We start from the raw sequence: 8,931 nt of genomic DNA on the forward strand, positions 1-8,931 counted from the left end.
TCTAGCAAAGTTAGGACTCTGAACCCAAGCCAAATATTTAACTTACTCTGCTGCATGCCAACATTATTCCCCACAGCAAAAATCAATCATTTCTGCTCATACTTAGGATGGGAAAGACAAACCCCTTAATCCTTAAATTTATGGTCATTCAATCATAGCTGTTCACTGCTGTTGAGAATAGCAGTCATAAAAAATACATTCAGGTTTCCAGATAACCTCACTGCATGTTAGTAAACCAAAATTTACCTAGAAGCAAGTAAATACATAGACTGATTTCTTTGAAACACAACAAAAATAACAGGATTGAACTTAGTGACATAACACTGATATTATTAATACCATCTCAACATCCTCAGAATGTAGACTTCCTGTTATAATCAAGCATAATGCTAAATAGTCAGTTATAAAATGGCTGGGGTGATACCTGGTAAAGTAGCTGGTTTGTAAGCATGAGGACCTCAGTTTGGTTCCCAGAATACACATAAAAGAATAAAAAACAGTTAGACATCCTTTCATCCTTTCATAATCTTGGTGCTTGGGAGGCAGAGACAGGTGGATCATTATGGCTTGCTGGCCAGCAAGTCTAGACTAGTTGGCAAGCTCCAGGCCAATGAGAGACCCTGCCTAAAAAAAAAAAAAAAAAAGGCTAGAGACATGGCTTAGTGGTTTAGGCACTTGCCTGTGAAACCTAAGGACCCAGGTTCAGTTTCACAGTACTCTTGGAAGCCAGATACACACATGGTGGTAGATGTGTATGGAGTTCATTTGCAGTGACTGGAGGCCCTAGCATATCCATTCTTTCTTTTTATCTACCTCTTTCTCTCTCTCTCTCTCAAAATATAATAAATTATATATATATTTAAAATATATATAATATATATGTATATATATATTATATATATGTATGTATATAATATATGTGTGTGTGTGTGTGTGTGTGTGTGTATATATATATATATATTTTTTTTAAAGATTCTGAGGAAAAAGTGATAGAGGAGTGCTCGACACTGAAACATCTCTATCACACCTTCCAAGGCTTAGGGTCCTTTGTGGAAGAGGTGGCAGAAAGAATATAAGAGCCAAAAGAAGGGTTGGACTGCTTACAATGCACTCTTCCAGACACAAAATGGCCTGAATATCCATGACCTCACAGCACCTATACTATCTACACAAGACCATCATAATAAAAGGGTATGGTGACAACAAAAATAAAAGAGAGACTGATTGAGAGGGCGAGGGTATATGATGGAGAGTGGAGTTGTGAAGGGGAATGTGGCGGAAGTGAAGGAATTACCATAGTTTATTGCCTATAATTATGGAAATTGTCAATAAAAAATAAAATTTAAAAAAGAGATGGATGGCGTTCCTGAGAAATGATACCTGAGGTTGTACTCTGGCCTCTACATGCATGTGCACACACATGCACATGTGTATACTTGTATACTGTACACATTTGAACATGTATGCATGCACACATAAACAAATGAATAGAAAGGGCGAGTTCACAATGAGAGACCGATTAGGGAACAAATACCTGATGTTTGTTGAAACCTTTGTTCAGAGTACAGTCAGCCACACACACTGAAACAACATGACATTGTTCAGAGTTTGTATAGCAAAAGAAGAAATCTTTCCTCAAGCAGAGACTTTGCAATGACATATTCTAAAGGTAGAATGTTTTCCTCTGTTCTCTGTAAGAGAGTTACTGGGTTATAGAACTGTGTACTTACAGCTTGAAGGGTTCCTGGATAAGCAGGTTCACTTAAGAGTATGTTATCTCCTGGATTAATGAGCATTTCAAATACCTAACAAAAGAAGCATAGGTTAGCTTGGGCAGTGCTCTTCCCTTGCTCAGAGCCCCTTCCTTTAGTTTGAGCTCACAGGATTCTAGAGTGAGAATATTCCATAAAGTGCCACACAGTAACTATTTTGTGCCCCATGCTGTTTCAGTTGCAGCTTCCCATCACTGCCTTTATGAGAAAATAGTCACAGGCAATATGTATGTAAGTGGCTGAGTTCCAATCAAACTTTATTTACAAACTTAGACAATGGTCTGAATTTGTCATTCAAGCCACAGATTGTCAACCTATGTCCTAGGGTAAATGAAAAAGAACATAATTTGCATGGCTCCTAATATTTACTTGTTCCTTTTACTAAAGTTTCTTTGAAAATATGTGTTAGATGTCTACTATAAGCCAGGTCAGTAAAAAGTACTGAAGTTATAATCATGGGGAAAATGAGATGTTCTAATGGATTTACTATTTCCCTGGGAGAGCTAGATACTAATCAAATAACTACTCAAATAGAATGATGAAATCAGTGGCAAGTGCTGTTATTTTTAAAAAATATTTTATGTATATATTTATGAGAGAGAGAAAGACACACACACACACACACACACACACACACACACACACACACAAAGAGACAGAGACACAGAGAGAAAAAGAGAATGAATGCATTAGAGCCTCTTGCCACTACAAATTTCAGACATATGTGCCCTTTTGTGCATCTGGATTTATGTGGGTACTGGGGGTTGAGCCCAGGCCAGCAGTTTCTGCATTTTTGAATTCTTATAGAAAACAGTGTGCTGCTCTAAACTGTTCCAAATTCACTCTGCCTTTACAACCAAAAAAAATAATCACTTGGATAGCATTGGTGTTACCAACACATCAAATGAAAACCTAACTATGTAATTTTCCATGTCAGTTAGAGGACATATACATGCCAAGTATGCTAAATTAAAAGAGAAGTGGACTCTTGTCTGGCAGTAATGTTTAAAGAATACAAACACAGACTCTGTATGGTAGTGCATACCTTTGTTTCCAGTGCTCAGGAGGCAGAGATAGAAGGATCACTGTGAGTGTGAGCCCAGCCTGAGTGTGAGGCCAGCCTGGGAACTCCAGGCAATCATGGCCAAGGAGAGGAGGACAACGTGCAGAAGGCCACACAGGTTAGAGTGAGATCCTACCTTCAATTAAAATTCATTAAAGTGAACTCTACTGTAGTTTTCACAAAATCAAAGACAAGAACAGATCCACTCTGATTTAAGGTAAATAAGACTCTTATTTTAATTTAGACATGAAGACTGAATATAGAGAATCTTTATTTAAGACTAATTATTCACAGAAAAAAACCAAGTAGGGAGAGAAGGGAGAGAGAACGAAGCCATAGCAGTCATAGATCCATGGATACTGTGGGTGGCATCATTCTATGGGCTGAGTTATGCATTCACCATTCTTCACTTCTTAACTGCAGATTGAATGTGACCAAATGCCTCATGCCTCTGCCACTGTGCCTTCTAAGCCATCACCAACTGCACCTTCAAACCAAAAGCTTTCTCTTTTAAGATGCTTTCTGTTAGTTTGTTTTTCTTTTGCCACAGCAACAAGGAAAGCAACAAGTGCATTAAGCTATGATATGCATTGTATTAAATACCTTCCTGACAGCATACTTACAATGGACTTGTCAGTATGGGTCATGTAAGTACAGGAACACCTGTGTATAAACTTAGAGAACTTTGGCCAAGAAGGAGACCAAATGCCAGCATAGATAAGCACAGAGAGTCTATGAGAAAGCATGTCAAGGAATATGATTTTCATCTCAGGAATATGAGGGTATAACCTTTAAAAATTTAAACATCATATTGAAATTTCATAACTACAGGCAGAAATAAAATTGAATCTTTGAGCTGGATGATATTGAGTAGTGTTCACAAAGGTTTTGGTATCAGCTGTATACTCCCTTGGTGAGAATTTGGTTTAAGGACTCACAGTTTCATGTTATGGGTCATGTGTTTTGTATTTAAGAAAAATTGGGCTAGTGAATAGAGTAGATAATTTTTTGGGCATCTTCATGCCACAATAAAAGAAACTAGAAGAAAGTGTCAATGGATTAACCTAGTGTTCTTACCTTGCTTTGGCTTACAGTGAACCGTACCCATAATCCTCTGCTCCCATGATATGTTTGTCTTTTTGAGTTCCCTATTTGTAATTCCAGGTGAATGAGAGATCACCAGTAGTGCACACAACACTGCCCTCTTGTGGTTATGTATGAGAATTCTATATTTAGGAATATACAGGAGAACTCCTTTCCTCTTCAATCCTACCTTATTCAGTCCATCTTGGGAGCCTGATGTGATACAGATATCCAATTGTCCTTCACTGGTTGGGTGGTAGGCAGTGGGGGGATTATGAAATTTTATCTGTAACTCTCTTAACCAGGATATCAGTTCTGGAATGCTAATATAGAAAATGTAGTTTTAAATTTATAGTAGTAACAATTGCAGAAATAGTAGAGGGCAAAATAAAGCTAGCTTAATACCATACTCATTACACATTCAATTGGAAAGCTCTCAACTGCGTTTTTTTCTACTGTCAATATGCTCATTAAAACAATAAGGTAACAGTTTTAGAGTTAAAAATCCACATAAATTCAGTTAGCTGGAAAGATCAAATAGTCAGTCATTTAATCAGTGAGCTGAAATTTGAATCTATATATTACTTATTCCAAATCCTGGAAGTTTTCTTTCACACCAGAATTTTATTACATAGTATATCCCTTATCCCACTGAGAAGATTTCTATAGGGCACTTAGAAGTTTATCAGCTTAGACTTAATAAATATTCACAGTAATGGCATATATCTTGATGGACTCTTCAATGCCAGAACAAAGAATTTTTTAAAAAGTGATTTGTGTAGCTCAAGCTGGCCTTGAACTGGCTGTATACCCCATACTAGCCTTAAAGTACCAATCCTCCAAACCCAGGTTCCCAAAGGCTGGGATTATAGGCATGAGCCACTACACCTGACTACAAAGCATACTTTTAATAAAATATAATTTACAAATGTTATAAATTAGCATTGATCATTGGAAGAAGACCTCTGAACCTATGAAGATAATATGGCTGTATAGTTGCCTGTTCAACAAGAGACATAATTATAGAAAATCACCCAGGTCTGGGTCCTGCACCTGCTTCTTTCTCCAGTGCACGTCCTCACCTAGCCAATCTTAAAAGTGTCACACTTAGTGCCAATGGAACTTCCTTTACATTCTTCTCTTGCTTCTCCACTTCCTTAAGGTTGAAAGGCAGTCACTGAGAAGTGCTAGCATTTAATATTCATTTTCCTCTTAGTATTGGAAAGTTTCCCTTAATCTTTCTAATCAGTAAACACCCCATTAAAAAAGATACAAGGAAATTGATCAATGACATGAAAATGAGCCAGTAAGATGACATTATCTGTTGAGACATTACCCATAGCTTGGAGAGTACTGAAGTGCTCTGCCCATCAGTTCGTTTTCAATTTTGATGAGTTTTCCGTTTTCTAAAGTGATGGTAGCAGTCTTAAAGGGGAATGTGTTTGGATTTGGACACCCAGGTGCCAAGGAGATGAGGGATTTTGGTGCCTTGCTTATTATATCTGCTATGATCAACATGGAAGAGAAGAAAGGCTCCTATTGAAACATAAGCAATTCAATATACATTGTATTCTACTATTTCTAGTAACAGAATGTACCTTTGTATGAATGTAGGTGTCTCCCACCAAACTTTTATGTTGGAACTTAACAAATATGTCACTGAAGGACCTCATTGATCATGAGGGAATGGCATTAGTGTCCTTCAAAAAGAGGCCCCAGGGGCTGGAGAGATGGCTTAGCCATTAAAGGTGCTTGCTTGCAAAGTCTGATGGCCCAGGTTCAATTCTCCAGTACCCACATAAAGCCAGAGGATGCATGTTGTCTGGAGTTGTTTGTGGTGGCAGGAGACCCTGGTGTGCCCATACTCATTTTCTCCCTGTGTCTGCCTTTCTTTCTGTGTCTCTCATAAATAAATAAATAATAAAAATTAAAAACAAAAACCCAAGGCCCCAGGGAGTGCCCTTTCTCCTTCCACCATGTGAAGACCCAGCAACAAGGCCCATCTCTGAGGAATGGACTTCACTGGCATGGACTCTCCAGGCACCTTGTGTTGGACTTCCCAGCCTCACGGGTGTGAGAAATGAATTTCCATCATTTCTACATTGCCAGCTTATACTGTTGGATACTGCAGACCCATGGGATAAGACAGAATTTTAGCCCAAAGTAAATACAGGCTAACTCTGGGCGTTCTCACTAGTGGAGAGACAGGAAAGAGAGGATATGGCCAAGGGGAAGTCAGGGGGTTCTGGAATTAAGCAAAGGGCCACAGTAGCAGAAGGTCTCTCTCTCTCCAGTGGGGCTTTTGTCTGTCTGTGCCCTTCTCAGCTCAGCCTGGCTTCCCACTGCCTAGGCTGGCCCCAATGCAGCCTTGTTCTAACAGCTGCGCTTTCCAGGGATTTGCCCCTGGGCAGGCAGTTGAGCTCTTCTCAGGCTGCTGCTCCAAGCTAGCAAAAAACTCCCGGCTCGCCTTGGGGCACACGGTGGCCCGCTACAGCTGAGCTAGGGCTGCAACCCAGCCTTGACCTGACAGGTCCCCATCGCAGCCCACCGCGGACCTTTGACCTTGCAGCTGTGCCATACAGCTGTCAGGGCTCTGCGTGGGCAGTTCCACCCTGGCCAGGCAGGGACGGCCCGGTTTCTCACCCGTGAGTCTGATGGGAGAAGTCTTTCTGGCCATGCTGGTTGCAGTGAGGAACCGCGAGTAATTCATGCCTCTGCTAGCTACGCGGCACGCTCTGCAGCGGCCACCGGCTAGGGAAAAACAAACAACCCAGAACCAGGTCGAGAACCGCTTGCTCCTCACTCTGACAGCAGCACCTGCTGTCTGACTCCGTCGTGCTGGGGAAGCGTCTCCGAAGTCCCCAAGCAACAGGCTGCGTTTGGGCGCTGGGTCTTAAACGGTCCGGCGGTGGGTGGCCGCAGGGGGCGAAAGTCCACGGGTGGATGGGGCCCGCGCCGCCGAGGCCCGGATCCGCCGCGCCAGCCACGCCCTCTCCCGCCCCGCGCCTCGGCCTATGGCAGCCGCCCCGGCGGGCGCCTCCTGCCCTGGTCAGTGCGCTCGCTCGCTCGCTGCTCGCGGCTCGCTCCTGCGGAAAGCAAGTGACGCCTTGCGATGCAAACCTGGGACCAGAGCCGCACACTATGCAAAGTCCGCAGGACGCCACTTTGCACGTGGGAGGGCCAGGGCTTTTGGGAAGGGGCTGGTGGAAGGGGTAGCTGAAGATCACATGGATCCTAATACTGCAGTACCATCTTGTGGTCGCGATGGTCTGTTGCACTGGACTTTCCCGGACACTAGAATGAACATTTTATAAGCTCAGACCATGGCTGTGCTAAATTCTCATTTTTCTCTTTTAATGTATTTTAGTTATTTATTTGAGAGAGAGTGAGTGAGTGAAAGAGAGAGAGACAAAGAGAGAGAGAGAGAGAGAGAGAGAGAGAGAGACAGACAGACAGACAGACAGACAGATATTGGGAGAAGAGGGGCTTGCCAGGGCTCCAGCCACTGCAAACGAACTCCAAATGCATGTGCCCCCTTAAGCATCTGGCTTATGTGGGTTCTGGAGAATCGAACCTGGATCCTTTGGCTTTGCAGGCAAATGCCTTAAATGCTAAGCCATCTCTCCAGATCCTCATTTTTCATTAATAAAACTTTTGGCACCTTCCCGGGCAGGGAACACATATTATAATTGGATAAATCCCAATAACATCCTTTCCAAGATCAGAACACGGAGTGTTGAAAACATTTTTGGAGGTTCACTCTGAGCGTCTCCTCAATTTTAGGGTTCCCTGTGCCTCTGAATTTCCCTACTTTTCCTTATATGAGAATTGGATTGACACTGTGTTGGATATGGCTGAAATGAGATGACCAGGTGGATTTCATGAATTACCTGGTTAATTACTAAAGACCTTCTAGTACTTTAAACTAGAGACCAAGTGTTTAAACATAGAGCCTGTGGGAGGCGTTTTACATTCAAACCATAATAGACCAGCAATGGTTAAGTGGGGAAGAGCTTACTGTCAATCTGAAGCAGAAAGTTGAAGGTAGCATTGTCAGGAAGGCCACACTGTGACCTTGTCCACAGCAGCCATGCTCTTGAGAAAGTAAGATGAATGAATTTGGCTCATCCATCAGGTGTAGCAAGCACTCTGAGGATAAAGCCAAAGTGGCCAGATTCTTCTCTAAACAAGTATTGAACCCTTGCTCTGTGTAAAGAAGTGTTAGGAACTTAAAAGATAATGGAGATAAGTCACCGCTCTGGAAGAGCAAACAGCTTTAGAGATTTCACGGAAGGCAGGGTCTGGCAGACATAGATGCAAGCTGCTTTAAAAAGTGACAGACAGGAGTGAGTGTAAGCCAGGTGTGCTGGCACACGCCTTTAATCCCAGCTCTTGGGAGGCAGGTGGAGGTAGGAAAACTGCTGTGAGTTTGAGGCCAGCCTGAGACTATAGTGAATTCCAGGTCAAACTGAGCTAGAGTGAGACCCTACCTCGAAAAATTGACCCCCCCCCAAAAAGGCCCCAGTAATATTATAATAGGTCCCATTCTTCTTATGACTTTTTAACTTTACTTCACATCTTTAAGGTCTCTATTTGCAAAGCCTCCGTCAAGATAATAGGGTGGACTGGTCACCACCTGAAGGCTAGGCTGCTACTGGAAGTATTGCTTCCAAAGAGGTTCATTCAAGCCATGTGTCAGCTTCTCACAGTCACTGTGACAAAACAGCCCAAACTCTGTGGTTTTGCATAGTAAATATTCATGTGTCCTGGTTTTGAAAGCTAGATGTGCAAAATAACAGCATTAGCAGAGTTGGGATTTTTTTTTTCTTTTCTGAGAACCATGAGGAAGTGTCGGTTCTGTTTGTCTTCTAGACTTTGGTGGCTATCTTACAAACTTTTGGGTTTTTTTTTGGCTTATGTGTGTGTGTCTGAACTCCATGTTCATCCTCACACGCTATCTTTCCTGTGTGCATATTTATGTTCAAATTTCTTTTCCTTATTTGACACTAGCCA

At 42.0% G+C, this 8,931-nt stretch overlaps 1 protein-coding gene across 4 annotated transcripts in view; it reads right to left on the minus strand.

The window, feature by feature from the left end:
* Aadat (aminoadipate aminotransferase) overlaps nt 1-6,851 on the minus strand; it is a 41,545-nt gene extending 34,694 nt beyond the window's left edge. Inside the window, exons 1-4 of one of the 4 annotated variants that reach the window (XM_045130611.1) lie at nt 6,562-6,851; nt 5,255-5,423; nt 4,109-4,241; nt 1,731-1,805 (exon numbers count right to left, since the gene is read on the minus strand). In XM_045130611.1, the coding sequence (XP_044986546.1) occupies nt 1,731-1,805; nt 4,109-4,241; nt 5,255-5,423; nt 6,562-6,628 (444 nt within the window). In that variant the 5' untranslated portion in view covers nt 6,629-6,851. Of the gene's footprint in view, nt 1-1,730; nt 1,806-4,108; nt 4,242-5,254; nt 5,455-6,561 lie in introns of all 4 variants that reach the window. The other 3 variants (XM_045130609.1, XM_045130607.1, XM_004657139.2) reach the window with 3 other exon arrangements.
* Between the last annotated feature and the right edge of the window lie 2,080 nt (nt 6,852-8,931).

This window comes from Jaculus jaculus, chromosome 1 (genome assembly GCF_020740685.1).
Source record: "Jaculus jaculus isolate mJacJac1 chromosome 1, mJacJac1.mat.Y.cur, whole genome shotgun sequence".
Lineage (NCBI taxonomy): Eukaryota > Metazoa > Chordata > Mammalia > Rodentia > Dipodidae > Jaculus > Jaculus jaculus.